Genomic DNA, 16,403 nt, shown 5'->3' on the forward strand with positions numbered 1-16,403 from the left:
TATCGCAGCTCTCGATATTTCCGCTAAAGTCTTTCAAAATAAAACGCAACTGTTACGCAGACCTTTTTATTTACATTATTTCGCTTTATTTTTTCAATTTCGTCAAAAAAAAAATGGTAGCGATATTTTGTTTTAATTATTGATGTCAGAAAAAAGTTAAAAAACCACAAACTTCTAAACTTGTTTTGTGATACAGTTAGCATAGCTTTTAAATGACATAAAAAACTACTACACATTAAAAGTTTTTCTGTCCCACTGACTACTAAAATAAAAATACCATTTGATTTAGATGATGCTTCAAAATAACTGCCAGAATAACTTCCCGTAGGAATGACCAAAATGGCTGCCAGGTGAAAAGCTTAGTTGACTAATACAATAAAGGGTTTTAAAAACCCCTCACATATTAAACTTATAAGACAAAAAGAAAATCTATAATAGACCTTCGACTGCCTACGTCATAACTATACAAGGGTCTATAGCGTTTGGAGTTAGGTGGTCATGGATGTCATATTACATCTGCCTTTCTGAGCTAAGATGTATTTTTGCTGTGGCTTTGTACACTATATATTCCGCATCTAAATAAACAACCAATTATAATTTACATACATTATTCACGTTAGATCAAATATAAGTATATTACGATAGAATATATAGGATTATAATCACATTTTATAGTAATACATTGTGTGACGGTACTGCGTGACAAGACCGAATTTAAACCTCGATGGTTAGGCGTTTCAATGTACGATAGGTGGCGTAAACGCAGTATCAACGTGATTTTACCGAACCGGTCCGCTTCACTGGTTCACTTTGGAGTACGAGAAACAGACTGGTTGACTTGAGCAAAACAACAGAGTGGACGCTTTTACGTCGGAGGATAAAAATAGATTTCCGCTGTCAGCAGGTCTATTTCTAGTTAGCTTGACGCAGCTGGGTAGCGGCTATTTCCTCCCCAGCAGGACGTGCTCCGCTCAGCCGGGCTCAGCCCCCTCGCCTCTACCACGCATGCCAGTTGTGGTCCTCCTGTTGGCATAAAGAGGAGAAAATGGTAGAATTCTTCCCCCCCCCCCCCTTTTTTTCTTTAAAAATATTTATTTATTTATTTATTTTTTAACCCTACAACTGTTTACAACTTGCATAGTTCCCATTTCTGTATAACTGTATATCTCAGATTTCTGTAAAGTTATTTATTTCATATTCTGTATAGTTTTTCATATTTATATCCTGTTCATATCTTGTACATAGTTGTACTCACTACAGCCTGTACATACTATTCACAACATACTTCATACCGTGTACATTATAACATACCATAATAGACCCATTTCTGTAATATACTTACATATCTATATTATTGCTAGTATATATTGTAATATATCTATATCACTAAAGCACTTCTGGATGGATGCAAACTGCATTTCGTTGCCCTGTACCTGTGCATGAGCAATGACAATAAAGTTGAATTCTATTCTATTCTAATTCTATTATTTTTCATTTTGTGAATACCTGGTAATATTAGTTTAATTAGTTTATTAGTCATTAGTTTTCACATTTAGCAACAAAACTCAGTGCATCACAACTCATCTTTGGATTTCACTGTAAAATAAAATTGTCTTTCACTTTTTTACTTCTCACTGGTTTTAACAGCTAAACAGTAAAAACTACAGTAAAATTAAAAGTGGACTACTTTTATAGAGTTACCAGTTAACCCGAAAAAAGCATTTTAACTGGTTGATACTTACATTAGAAATAATGCTGTGGTACAGCCTAAAATATATAGCAGAGTATTCATCTCTAATCTGAATTTGATAACAGCCAAAAAATTATAATATTTCACTTGCCTACAGTGAGCAAAACATTCAAATAATATACTTCAGTCTATGTTGGGAGCCTATTAAGAATACAAATGTCATTATTTATAGAAATTACGTTACACACATCTGATATGTCAACATTAGCAATATTCGCATATGACACAAAACCTTTTTGTTCTAGAGGGAATGTAAAGGCGTTACTAAATATGGTCACTTCAGAAATCTGCAAAGTAAAAATAAGTAGTTTTAAAACAGTTTATTATTATTATTATTATTGTTGTTGTTGTTGTTGTTGTTTTTAAAGCAGCATATTAGGACGACACAAAAAAGGTTTTGAATTACTGTATGTGGAATGAAGCTGTGGAGCAGACTGAGAAATGTTCCAGCATGACTCAGTTTCAAAAAGTGGTGCAAAAATATCTGTCTGTGTTTTTTTTGTATGTTACTATGTTACTAGATGTTATAAACAGTATACCTGTCATAAATTATAAGGAACGATTTATTATAGGATAGGGCACAAACAGGAAGGAAATTTATCTAGACAGGAGGACAACGCAAACAGACCACTTATGTTCTGCAGCGCCACAATGTGGGAATAATAATGAATTGTTCTCTTTACCTCCTCCTCGCGCTTTACCTCGTGTCTCCACAAGGAGGGAGCAACGGTATGCTGGCTGCTTTAGGTGCTGTCGGAAATCTAATGTATAACGTGGAAGCGATAGCCAAATTAGACAAGTATATACGCGTCAGCCAACTAGACAAATTGCCTGTTTGTTTGCAAGTAGCGAACACGGTCAATGTCCGTGCCTGCTCAGACACACGGACTGTTTTCTTGAAGTTAAGAGACAGCACATGTCGGGGACGTTTATTGTTGCAAAAAAGCGTTTCAAAATCATTAAAAAAAAACTACAGATGTTTCATCTTATACAGCAGTTCAGCCCATCGCCCATTTATGGAGAGGAAATGTGTCTTTTCACTATTCACATTTCACCCAAACTATCAGTCACTTTAGGGATGACCAACAAATCCAAGAACCTGTTTGAAAACAGTGTGACCTCCTTGGTCCCGTGTGGTGTGTCCAGCCAGCTGAAGCAGGACCGCCCCATAGCCTACATATTAAATCGCTGTACTGCTCAGACTGCCCCCCGTTTTTTGGCAACAGCAGCGGCGCAGCCCCTCCCGAAGGAGGAGAAGTCTGATTAGACGGCAGTTTTATTGCGTTGTCATGTTTCACAAGGAGTCCAGATGCTCCGAGGCCGTCTGACACTGTAATTTCATGGATGCACCCAAAGCCTGAAAGAGGAAAGTTATTTCTTTTCATTCCTCTCAACTCTTTCTTCTTCTTCTTGCGCTTCTACTACAAGCAACCAAGTTTTCATGGGTGAACATCGTTGGTGCAAACTGTAGTATTGTGTTTGGTGCAAATCTTGTTCGCTTGTCAAGATGCAGTTCCGCACCTTCCTTGACGTAAATGTTGTGGACGTGCAGAAAAGAAGGAATCCTTCGAAGCACTATGTAAGTTGTATACTCTCTCTCTGTTCTGTTCTTGTTCAAGTAGATCACCAGTGCAGTTATTGTGTATTGTCTCTGTGGAAATTTAACCCATGCTATGCAGCTCTGTGGACGCCAGTGTTGCTCTGAGGGTCCATTACTTTCACCAAACAGCTGTTGAACGGACCTGGTGCTTTTTTTTTTTTTTTTTTTAATTTAATTTAATTTTTTAAATAGAGACATTCATGGTACCCAGAAGATGTCTCTTTATGACTGTGGTGATCTGAGGCGTTGTATTTTTTGTCACCACATGGCTTTGATTGAAATGTAGATACAACCTATTACATTTGATTTTGTATATACTTGACAACAGTGATTTAATATCAGGTCATTTAAAAAATATCAGATGCTTTGATTTATTTGGGTATTTTAATAAACTAAAGTAATTGTGTTTTAAAAAATGTTTAAAGTAATAGTCTTCTTGCAAGCTTTTGCTTAGTGCTGTACTGTCGTGCCTGAAAAACACCAGTATTTTATTTTTGCCTGTAAAATACAGTGTCACTGTGTCTGACGTCTGACAGAGCCGACAGCATGCACTGAGGCTTAAAAACACAAACAAACTGAAATCACATATACGTGACAGCCAGCTGGATGAGGATCCTAAGACTTGGGCTGCACCCTAAGCAGCGCCATCGTCTAAATAGACGTAGCAAAAGTAGTAGTCAGGGATTTGCAGCTATATTTTTTACACACATATATATTTAATCTTTTAATTGTGTATATGGCATGCAGACTAACTGTGGTGCCCTGTTTCCCAAGTGATTTTTTGCTTTTCATTGTTCACCTAACAATCTAAAGTGCAGAAAAAGTGATGTTTTCATGTTTGAATGTTAGATGAGAACGAGCTAACCCAGGGATTAACTTTATTTAAACTCTGTTAAGCTGGGACCATTGGTAACTGATATGTTTTTTTTCCTCAAAGGAGAGCTCATTTACAAAGCAAATGTGTATGCTGTAGATGTCAAACCTGTAATTTAAGTTTTGAGCCTTACTTCTTGTTGAGGCTAGAATGGGTTAATATGGATTTGAACTAACACAACACCAAACTTAGCATACATATCTACACAACAACTACCCAAATTCACTTAAATATATCATATTAATGGATGAACAGATCACTCTTTACAATAACGTTTTGGTTGACAAGTAGTCTCCTTTTTATTTCGTGTTTGTTATTCATTAACAAACATTTTGCCCCATTGAAACAAACAAACCCCTACTTTAAACAAAACAACTACAAACAAATAACTAAAAAGTATTTCAATTCTACACTGCATTAACGTTACAAACAGATAAAAATCACAAGTTGCCTTCAATAAGTGCATTTTTTTCACTCTGACCTCAAATGTCATTACTGGTTAAATAATAGTGCATCCCTAGTCACAGTTAAAGCAGGAAAAGTAATTAATTAATACTTCAGATGAATACTTCAAATACTAGTGCCCCCGAGCACCAACCCACTTTCTTGAATTTGGCCTACTCGCAGTGAACATAACTGTGTTTGTGGATTACCTGCAACATATGAAAACATGACAAACACTTTCGACCCTTAGACTATATTCAAAAGCTGGAGATTACCTCCCAATCTGAAGACTTACCTCAACTCAATTCACATTTATTTACAACGCACATGTTAAAAAAAAAACAAAAAAACAAATCAGAAATAAAATCAGTACTGAATCTTTTATGTACTGTTTGTGATTATGTCACTCATGTAACAGTGGCTGTCTGGCTGACTGTCTATATGGGCAAACGTGATATATCAGTTTAAAACTTTTACATAATTCAATGATTGCTGTGACTTAAAGTCATAAAATGCAATATCACTAACCGTAAGTTTAAGTTTGGATCGTCCTAGTCGAATTTGTGACACCACATTTCAGATTAGGGTCATTTATTTGATGCCACATAAGGTACATATTATTAGGAAAGAATTGGTGTACCAAGAGGTAATCTTTAAAATAGCAAGGATCATATTGATCTATTTTTTTGGAGGGAATGTACCATCCGAATGTCTTTATACCGATATGAGGTGCTGGTGCCAGTTTTGCTTTTTCCAGGCACATTCCCATGTAAACGTCATCAATAGGAAAAAGTGGAATGGCATTGGAATAGCTATGTATCATTAAAGCTGTAAAGCTGGACAAAAGAAAGCCCCCACCACCACAATAGTTGGGGTAAACATTTTTTTCATATACTTGAGATGGAACAAAATACTTGCTCCTGTCCCATCTTACAGGAAATCCATTCTTTATCAGAAAACCAGTAAACAGATGCTGGCTTCCATTATTTTCACGGCGACCATGGAGGTAGTCCACAATATTGTCCGTATTGGCAAAAACGTCATCATCACCATTTAGCAAAAAATTAACTTGTTGACAGTTCCTTTTCATCCATTTGAGGAATAGAACCTGCTTTAAAGTGAGATTAAAAAATGTATCTTGAAAGTCCCATTGGAGGATGTCATTGTGTTCCTGGTGCTCTGTTTTGAGGAGTTTGTTCAATCGCTCTTTCTCAAAGTCATTACCCATTGTTCCAAGGATGAAAATCCTTCGAATCCGCAAACCTTTGTATGACCTCTCTTGAGCCCAGGTTTTTCGCAGCACTTCACGTCGTTCATAATGCATGGGGGAGCTTTTAATTACAAGCAGAAGGAAGATGTCTTCAGGTTCTTCGATGCCTCCGCATTTGTCAGGAAGGTCCAGAATCATGGGAAAATAGCGACAGTGACGATAGTAAAGAAAGTCTTTAAGTATATCAGGGAAACCATCGAAGCCTGAGATTCTGGCAGCAGCCATGTTTTGTTCACATTTTGGGAATGAGTATTTATAGGAATTGTTATACATTTTTACAAGTTTTGGTGAGCGGAACATTTCAGTGTCGCTATAATATTGAAGAAAAAAAACAATAGAGAGAAGTGATCCTAAGAGCATAACAATTTCGATGTGGCCGGCCCTGGAAACAGTGAAAAAATAAATAAATAGTCACTCAACAGAAATTTCAATCAGGCATGTATCAATAAATAACGCCTTAAGACATTCAGGTACTACAAACATATCATATCGTACATACATAGCATAGTTTCTATAGGCCGTGTCTAATGCATGACTAACTAAAAATGAAGTGTGGTCTCTCTGACTTGGCTCCCTGTTGAACCAGAAATGAATTGAAAATCCAACTCCTCACATACAAGCTCTTGAATAATCAGGGCCCATCTTAATTTAATGACCTTATAGTACCGTATCACCCCATTAGGGCTTTTTGCTCTCAGGCTGGTTCTGTGGAACCAGTTTCTAGTTTGGATTTGGAAGACAGACACCCTCTCTGCTTTTAAGTTTAGGCTTAAAACTTTCCTTTTTGATGAAGCATATAGGTAGGATTGGATCAGGTGATCCTGAATCCTCCCTTAGTTACGCTGCACTAGGTCTAGGCTGCTGGGAGATGAACATCCCATGAAGCATTAAATGTTTCTTCTTCAGTCACCTTTTTCACTCACTATGTGTTTTTACACCTCTCTGCATTTAATTATGTGTTATTATTAATCTCTACTGGTAGGGAGTCATATTCATTTTGAGGTTTTCTGTTTTCTGTGTAACATTGTAAGGTCTTTACCTTACAATGTAAAGCACCTTGAGGGAACTTTTGTTGTGATTTGACGCTTTGAAGGTAGGCCTCTGAAAAGCACATCACTGATGTTACCAGTGATGACATACTATCAAACTACCAGGCAACCTTGCTTTTATACAGGAGTATAGCCAGAATTAACCAGCTACTGCCCAGCTGACTCGAGTCCACTATTACAAAGAGATGTATTGCAGAGGAGTTGCACTCACTGGCACAGACTGACTTGGATTGATTGCAGCTTGTTGATAATATTTCTGCCTTTAAATTACACAGCTGTTATTTGCAAAAATGACAAAAATTCGTCCTAGAGGGCTTGGAGTCAATCAGAGTGACTCAATCTTTGATTTCCCCAACTACCTGCAGTCCTCTTTGATAAGGAGGTTAATAAAAAATAATAGCTTAATATAACTGATATAGGAACAGTACATTTTGTTGTGTTACATTTTAGGATTGATCTCTTATTGAAACTTCTTTGGAGGAATTCAGATTTTGGAGTCATGGTTTATATCGGATTAAACATTTTTTATTTTATTTGACATTTTTCAAAAAGCTCCGGATATTCTGTAATTATATAATAAAACATTTAAAACTGTGTCTAACTAAATGTAACCATTCTTAGGTTACACCATAAATGACAGAAGTATATTAAAAAGTAAAAGTGCTTAAAAGTCCTAAAAGCTGACCAAATCAGTTAATAAAAACAATGTGCTAATTCTGCTGCTGACTTCAGTGTAGACAAAGGAAACAAGCATAATAAAACTAGCTACAGAAAATTCACAATCAAAAACATGATTCTTTGCCCTCAACAAAACTTTCATCAACTGAAATGTATCAAATCAAAGGTGTTTTTACTAAAATAATATATCATTAAAATTAGTTCGGAATAAACTGAATATATACCAATCAAGTACATTTAATTTGATCATATTCTAATAAATTTACTTTTGACATTATACTTATGTAACAAAATTGCATGCAAAATGTCCATATAATCAAATTACTTAAAGTCAGCATTTTGAACATAACCTGAACTCTTCACCTTGAACAGGTGTGACAAAGACTGAAATGGATATTGTCACTAGAAACAATCTTCCATTTCACTGAAACGCTAGAAGAAGCAGATCATCCTGTTTTCTTCACTGTTATTTCCTAAACGTCTGCGAAACAGTAAGTTTTCTAGCGAACTATTAACTGTGATAAAATGCAAATTCAATGAATAATAAATCATAATGCTACAGAACCCCCCCCCCCCCCACACACACACACACACACACACACACACACACACACACACACACACACACACACACACACACACACACACAGAGCGTTAGTATTATATCATTCTAGCTTTAATGCTAGAATTGTTTGACTTATAACTTATCTTTATTTCCTCTTATAGTTAACTTGTAAAGGAATAGAGTCTCTCAGTGATAGTGTATTTGAAAGCTAAGAATCTTTTTCAGGACTTCTTAGAATGACAGAAAAGTTCTCATTCAAACATCATCTCAGCTTATCTTGTCTAAACCAATACAAGTTGTAACAAAATTAACCTCCTAAAGCAAAGCAAAATTCAATATTTTGGTCTAAATAACCCAAAATGTTATGTCCACATATGTGAACGCCAGGTCCTAGGAGGTTAAAGCACATTATTGTCTTTATACAAACGGCATAATAACAGAAAAGTCAATGATTACCTGATCATTTTGTCTGACCGAAGTGAGGGCCAAGTCTCCTCTGATAGCTGAGTTAGCTGTGTGAAATACGAGTCACTGTGGCACACAAACTTGTTTAACTTCTCAGGTTGTGTTGCTCGTCATCGCTGAGACTTAACGCTCTAGCGACTAAGCTATGCAAAACCCCAGTCAAACTGGCTGTGGTCTCTTGTCAACAAGTGGTGACAAGGGAAAAATGTGGGGTTGGCCCATCAAATTAAAATTTGAATTTCCATTTTATTACTGCAGTTCCTGGTAGTTTGGGATTAGTAGTTAGTAGTTAAAGCGTGTATTACTTCTATGCTGTACTATTGTAATTCGTTACAGGCTGTTTTAAAAGCTTCCTAAAAAGCCTTCAGCTGATCCAGAGTGCTGAGGTGTGATTACTGAAAGGGACTAGAACAAGAGACCATATTTCTCCCATATTAGCTTCTCTTTATTGGCTCCCCATTAAATGCAGAATCAAATGTAAAATCCTTCTCCTGACAACATTATTTAAAAGTAGACTGGGAGGGAGAGCTTTTAGGTTCCAGGCTTTTCTTATGTGGAACCAGCTCCCCAGTTTAGATTCAGGAGACAGATACTCTCTCTACTATTAAGACCAGGCTTAAACCTTTCCTTTTTAAGATAAGATAAGATAAGATAAGATAGAACTTTATTAATCCCTCGGGTGGGTTCCTCTGGGAAATTCGATTTTTGATAACACTGGAACTGGTATTATGGGTGGATCAGTTAAAAAAATCCCTTAAAACCCTTGTTTAAAATCCCCTTTAACAGGAAGAAATCTTTGGCAGAACCGAAGCATAGTTTAAAATGACATCACTTGAATACACGAATATTCTTGATTCACTAGTAGTAGAAATAGTCTATGAGTTTCACTTTCTCAGAAAAAAGGTTACGTAAATTACAAGGTCACAATCTTAAGCCCACATTACATCTTATTGTTAACATGGATGGTTTGAGACCGTCTGTGACAGCTGAGTTGTCATTCGTGTTATACTAGTCTGCTTGGAGCCTGGCCTCTCGTGATAGGTATAATATGTTGACCGTCCATGCTCGCATGCTCGCATGCTTATATTCTTGATAGCATAACATGATAAATGGTAAATGGCCTGTATTTATATAGCGCTTTACTAGTCCCTAAGGACCCCAAAGCGCTTTACATATCCAGTCATCCACCCATTCACACACACATTCACACACTGGTGATGGCAAGCTACATTGTAGCCACAGCCACCCTGGGGCGCACTGACAGAGGCGAGGCTGCCGGACACTGGCGCCACCGGGCCCTCTGACCACCACCAGTAGGCAACGGGTGAAGTGTCTCGCCCAAGGACACAACGACCGAGACTGTCCAAGCCGGGGCTCGAACCGGCAACCTTCCGATTACAAGGCGACCTCCCAACTCTTGAGCCACGATCGCCCCCCAGAGAGAAACTCTGAGAATAGAAGTATAATCAGGCAAGAAATGTCTCAACTGTCCAAAATATCTCTTCATATGATAAAGTCATTAAGACATGGCTTAGAGCCATACCTTTCTGAGTACACCTGATCTCATCCGATCTCAGGAGAAAAGAAAGTTTGGGCCTAGTTAGGATTTCGATGGGAGACTCCCTGAGAATACCAGGTGCTGTTGGTTTGGACTTGAGTAGTAGCGTGGGTCACCTACCAATTGGAAAGGATCCCTGGCTCCTCCAAGTATGCATGTTCAAGTATCCCTGGGAAACATACTAAACCCGAAGTAGCTCCTGATACTTTCACTCAGTGTCTGCGTGTGAAAGTCTGTGGTATGAATATGTTACGCAAAGCAGCTAGGCGTACATAAAAGTGTTGTGTGAAATTATTATTATTATTATTATGAGTTATTATGATTATTTGAATGAATTCATTTTAACAGGAAGAAACCTTTGCCCAAAATTGGCCCCTCCCCGAGCCTGCCATGTCCCTTTTTAACAGTTGCCAAGTGCTTACTCATCTTTCCATCCATCCATTCGCTTCCGCTTATCCTTTTCAGGGTCGCGGGGGGTGCTGGAGCCTATCCCAGCTGTCATAGGGCGAGAGGCGGGGTACACCCTGGACAGGTCTTACTCATCTTTATGTTTGCATTTTAGGATGACAATGTAATTACAGTCTTATCATCAGCAAGTGCAGCATGTTTGTTTTGTCACTGAAAGGTGATCTTTACAGGACATCTTTGTTTATATATATTTTAAATACCAAGTTCACACAAATAACACCGAACCCCAAATACTACTCCGTGAATGTCCACTGTGTGAATGTCTGTTTGAATATTAGTTAAAGTACTTCACAGGTGTGTGAATGTATGTGTGTGTGATTGTGTGACTCTTGCCAAAATTGAGTAGAAAGCCACTATATAAGTACCAGTCCACTGACCATATTTGGCAAAAATTAATATGGGTGTAATTAAAAGTGTATAATGCTTAATAATGTTAAGAACAATGTTTTTTGGAAATGGATAATTTGCAGATTTTCCTTGTATTACTGCAGGGTCTTTACCTCACATCACCTTTGGTATGATTTTGTGCTATATAAATACAATTGCATTGAATAACCAGAAATTTTAGGTATTGACAGTATGGCTGTGAAAAGCGATGAATCCTAGACCTTGATTTTTCATTCACAAACTCAAAATGTGCATTTTTTCCTGTGCTTTTATTTATAGTTAAATACTTGACATTAAAACTAACTGCATGCTTACATGCTAATGTAATTCTGTCAGGATGTGTCAGGATGTTAAACTCCTTCTGTGCCTGTTAGGATTCTTTATTATAGCCTCTAAGAGCTGCTTTTAAGCTGTGGACTTTCTGGCCTTAATGTTATCTCACTCAAACTGTTGAGCCATAACAGTTGAACCATGTCTCAGTGGGACAGCAAAAAAAATCAATTAGCCCATCAGGTCCAATTGGATTAATTAACCTGAGAGTTGGGATCAATTGAATCATCCATCTCCTGCTGAGGGAGGGTCCCCAAGGCAGCTAAAGACAGGGCACAGACCTTTTCTCTTGGGATTAAAGCCGGAGGTGAGGTTTGACTGGGAAGTCCCCCAGAGGGAATCTCATTATATATGAGCTAAGCAACTGGAATGCTTATCCGGTATTGAGAGAGGAAAGAAGCAGCCCTTTGTCTTTTGTCTCAACTGTCCAAGTGTGACTTCCTTCCAGGCAGTTGTAGCAGTGGTGCCAAAGAGTACATAGCAACTAAGCCTTGTTTACATATACTTCCAAAGGGTGCTTATGGTAGAGGAGATGTCAAATCCTCTGTTTACTATATTAACACTCCTGGTAACTAGATACTTACACATTTACAGTAAGTGCATGCTTATCAGCTGTGACTACCAATCGAGGTATTTAAACTCTCACAGCTTCGTGAATGTGTGTGAACAACAGAATTACACAATTGCTCTGAGCTCAGCTAAACACGGAAAGAAGAATGCAAATATCCAATGCATGTGGTCTGGTTTAAGCAGTGTTTTTTCTAGTTAACTCAACCTCCATGTTGAAAAAGAAGAAACATGAAATGTCTTTAGTTTTAGTCTTTGGTCAAATTAGTTAACCAAGCCTGAGGAGGCTTTGATGCATCTGTTTAGTAAGGCTTGGGAGGTCTGCATGACTGTGAGTCAACAGCCTTTACAAAATGTGATTGTGTTGTAATTTGGTATTACAAATTACTTTGTCAGCTCCTGACAAAGAACACCCTATTATAATGATTAAAAAGGCTAAAACACTGAAACTGATTAAAACAAAGCTAAGCTGAAATGAACAAACCCACTCTGGAAACAATTGAAAACTGATGGAAAATTACAAAACTAGCTAGAGTCAAGTCTGTGTGCCATTTGATTGTGCCAAAGTGTGAATACCTCAGTAAATAGCATGGTGCATTCAGTTAGTGAGTGTCATGTGTGGTTTCTTGTGTAAGCTCTCTTTCCTAAACTACACAGGTGCTATACATTTCTCCTGAAATCATGTGTGTAAGCAATTATACATGAAACAGAAGAAAAATATTATTATTGTTATTATTATTATTTTTTAAAAATCAGAATAACATAACATAACAATAAACATAAATATAAATATAAATACAACTGAAACATGACATTTAAAGTGTCACACATTATATCACTACTGTGTAGAGATCACCTTAAATTACCAAAAGTGACATCAAATATTAGCTTGGCAGCTGTGGCTACCCATCTGTTAATTGCAAGGTTAGTGGTTTAATTCCGTCCCAGCTTCTCCAGATGGCAAATTAATATTCTGATAATATTCTGCAACCCCTCCGCTTCTGAAGTGAACCGTGCTTTTGCCTAATATGAGAGAGTTTGGGCTGTCTGTGTCTAATTAGCGAGCTGCTGGAAAACTCTTTTGTAATAAGCAGAAGACTTCATTTCAAACTAGTAACTGATGTCCTTGCAACTTGCCACCATATGTGTAAATGATGCTTTTATAAACACTCTGCGCCATGGGTTTAGATGAAAATGTATTAGGTGTAGCCATCTGTTTCCGAACCTCAGGGTGAGCGCAGTTGTTTTTGGGGCTCTTTATTGTTGAGGTAAATAAAAAATTTATTTTGGGAGTATTTTGTAAGTGACCGATTTGTGCCAAGGAAAGGATACTCCTGTTTGCGCTTTAGCATGAGTCAGCACTTCCTTTCCTTGTTATCTTTTGTGGTGGTAGAACTGGCAGAACTTGACACAACGGAAGCAACTTTTCCCCTTCAAACGGTGGACTCATGAGACACTGGTAATGTAAAACTCAAAAATGAAAACTAATGAGAGTCTCATATTCATGTACAGCAAAGAAAATAACAGGCTTACAGCGTTTATTAAACCGCCGCATTCAATATTTGTACTTGTGAAATATTTGAATCAGCTGCATTCAATCGGCTGCACTTAAATACACAAGAGTAATTCAATATGCATGTTTTTAATGAGACACAATGCTTCAAATCTATTGGCCCTCTCATTGACCCCCTGATGGCTTTCCAATGTGTGACTGACAAAGAGAAACATAATGAATTTATTTGACCTTTGATGATCCTTTGAAGTAAAGTCAGAAAGGGGTAAAGCGGTGCCATGATGTCTCTGACAAAGTGATATTGTTCCTAATGGGCTTCTTTTGTTTGTTCTTTTCTCTGCAGGTGTACCTTATCAATGTTACTTACTCAGACTCCACTTCCCATGTCATCTACAGAAGGTACAGCAAATTCTTTGACCTACAGGTACGTTACACTGCAACGACTACAAAATAATTTTACAGATTTAATTCATAGTTGCACAGGCAGTTGCCCAAAAGCTCAATGTTTTGTATTAAGAATGGTTCTAATATGTCTTATGTGTTGTTGTATTGCAACATTAAACTCCGCAAGGCCAGTTTGACCTTTCAGTCAATGTCTTTCTGTTCAGCTCCTGTTTAGTGAAAGGTCTTATTTAAGGCGACTGCATGGAAATAGGAAAATAGGGGAAATCCAGTCACCAGATGCAGGAAAAAACATGACCTCAGAATGCAGAATGCAGTATGGGGCAAACTTCTGAGGCTCTTCTACAGGATCCTGTAGCAGTAAAATACAAACCCAATTCCAAAAATGTTGGGAGGCTGTGTAAAATGTAAATTAAAAAAAAAAAAATCCAGTGATTTACAAATCTTATAAACTGGTATTTTTCTCAAAGTCTGTAAATGTTTGGGGACTGAGAACTGTGTGTCTTTCCAATTATGCAAGGTCCCATTTTCTTAGGCATTAATGCACCCCCAAAACATTCTTTTAATGAAATTGTAAAATGTCTTAGTTTAAAATGTTTATATGTTTTCTATGCCCTGTTGTAAATAAAATAAGGGTTTATGAGTTTTGTGAAATCATTGCACTCTGTTTTCATTTAGATTCTACACAGCATCAACGTTTTGTTTTGGAAATGGGTGTTGTATCTGCCTTTTTGTATACTATAGTTTGTTTCTTAGAAAGAAAGTTAGAGTTAAACCCTAAATGAGTGCATTAAGTCCTTTTCTTGTAAAAGGCCGTCTGTGGACCTTCTCCAATGGCCCTCTCAAAGTGCAGTAAAGCACATTGGCTCTGGTGGGCTGGCTGTAGGAAACCCTTTGTTCTCTTGTCTCTTGCTAATAGCCAGGAAAAGTCTGCCCTGGTCTGTTTGACTGAAACAGACCTCCTCGCCTGTCTTTGTAAACATTAGTCTTGTGCATGGATCTCTGCTGCCAGGGTATGTTTGTCTGGTTGTGGTAATCATGAAGAACAACAGTCTGCAGCTGTCAATACAGAATGGTTAGGTTTAGGGCATTTGTCTGTATATATGTTGCATATAGTATGGATTGCTTAATACATTTTTAGAATTGAAGTCAGTAAGAATACTAAAGGACTATGCAGCTTAAGTAATGCAGTAAGGCCAGTCCCAAAATGCATTCGATTCAAAAGGGAGGCTCTTGTAGGTTGGGGGTTGTGGTAAAGAGCAATTTTGTCACCCTGACTTTAAAGATATAAGATAATAAGATAAGACAGCTATTGGATGCCTCAGAAGCAATAATTTGCAACAATAAAGGTTTCGTTGTCATCTGAATTTTCAAATACTCAATTCTCAAATGAGTTTGAGCTTGTTTGTGTGTCTGCCAACTGACACCTACAGTCTTTTCCAAACTCTTCACAGTTGCTCTCTTTTCGTAGCACAATTGCGTGTTTTGTGTTCGCAAGAAGCTGAAAAGAGGGGGGCCAAATGTGACCATGATCTCATCAGATAACCATGAATTCAAGTTGAAAAGCTAAATAAGGTCACAGAACAAGAAACGCCTTTTTAATCAATTTTTCATACCGTGTCTAAAATCGTTTTAGTAATTTAAAGCTGGCTATATACAAATCATTGTCATCAACAAGCTGTTTGGCTGATTGTCTTTTTAAAGATGAAGTATTTTCTTTTACTGCCAATTTGACATCCAAAAATGCACTCACTGCTGAAGTTTCAAACCTCTCCAGCACACTTAAGATAGTTCATAACTGCTCCTTTGGGAAGCAGTTATCATAAATTACCAGGATCCCGTCACCTTTTTTATCTGATTCCTCCCCCCTTTGTCTTTTCTGCTGACGTAAAGTGAAGTGCACTCTTTGTAATGCATGTGCAGAGTTAAGCACATTGATTTCTTGGTTTAGAGACATTTGTTTCTACGCTAGAAGATTGCTGAGCCTGAATTTCATCAAGCACTGTTTCTGTCGTCAAAGGGAAATGTTATTGACCTGCACATGTTTGACGTGAGCAGATTTGGTCAGTGTGTCAAGCGAGTGTGGTCTCCCCCTCCACACACACCCTTAAACCACAGCGTATAGGTCGCATGGGTCACAGCATTCCACAGGGGGGATTGTGGCGTGTGCAAGCTGGCCTGGTTTCCTTTTGGACAGAAACCTCTCCAAAATCCCTTAGTTGTCATTATTTTGGGATTGAGTGACTAGGCCAGCAGTGAGCTCTACCCTGTCTACATTATAATTTCTCTGTCCTACATTCCTGACATGAATCAGGACTTTAAAAGCTTTGAAGGGTTATTTTTCTCCAACATTGGTATCACACATTCAGAACGGCCTTTATTTAAAGGTTATTTAAAATGATGCAGCAACAATTTAGCATTGTAATAGTGTAGCATAATGACAAGAGTTAGATCTTTTTTACCTTGGTTTTAACACCCCCCCC

The 16,403-nt window shown here is 37.6% G+C and overlaps 2 protein-coding genes across 3 annotated transcripts in view; one reads left to right on the top strand and one right to left on the bottom strand.

Annotated features, from left to right (window-relative positions):
* Positions 1–2,954: 2,954 nt before the first annotated feature.
* Positions 2,955–16,403, top strand: part of LOC113034806 (SH3 and PX domain-containing protein 2A-like) — a 60,099-nt gene continuing 46,650 nt past the window's right edge. For both annotated transcript variants that reach the window (XM_026189864.2, XM_026189865.2), the window contains exons 1-2: positions 2,955–3,329; positions 13,862–13,942. In XM_026189864.2, the coding sequence (XP_026045649.1) occupies positions 3,258–3,329; positions 13,862–13,942 (153 nt within the window). In that variant the 5' untranslated portion in view covers positions 2,955–3,257. The remainder of the gene's footprint in view (positions 3,330–13,861; positions 13,943–16,403) is intronic.
* LOC113034807 (N-acetyllactosaminide beta-1,3-N-acetylglucosaminyltransferase 3-like) lies at positions 4,499–8,825 on the bottom strand. The gene is made up of 2 exons (XM_026189866.2): positions 8,687–8,825; positions 4,499–6,320 (listed from the first exon to the last, which is right to left on the bottom strand). Exons 1-2 carry the CDS (start codon positions 8,692–8,694, stop codon positions 5,204–5,206), a joined length of 1,125 nt encoding a protein of 374 aa, XP_026045651.1. The 5' UTR covers positions 8,695–8,825; the 3' UTR covers positions 4,499–5,203.

The sequence above is a fragment of the Astatotilapia calliptera genome, chromosome 13 (genome assembly GCF_964374335.1).
Source record: "Astatotilapia calliptera chromosome 13, fAstCal68.1, whole genome shotgun sequence".
In the NCBI taxonomy this organism is placed as follows: domain Eukaryota; kingdom Metazoa; phylum Chordata; class Actinopteri; order Cichliformes; family Cichlidae; genus Astatotilapia; species Astatotilapia calliptera.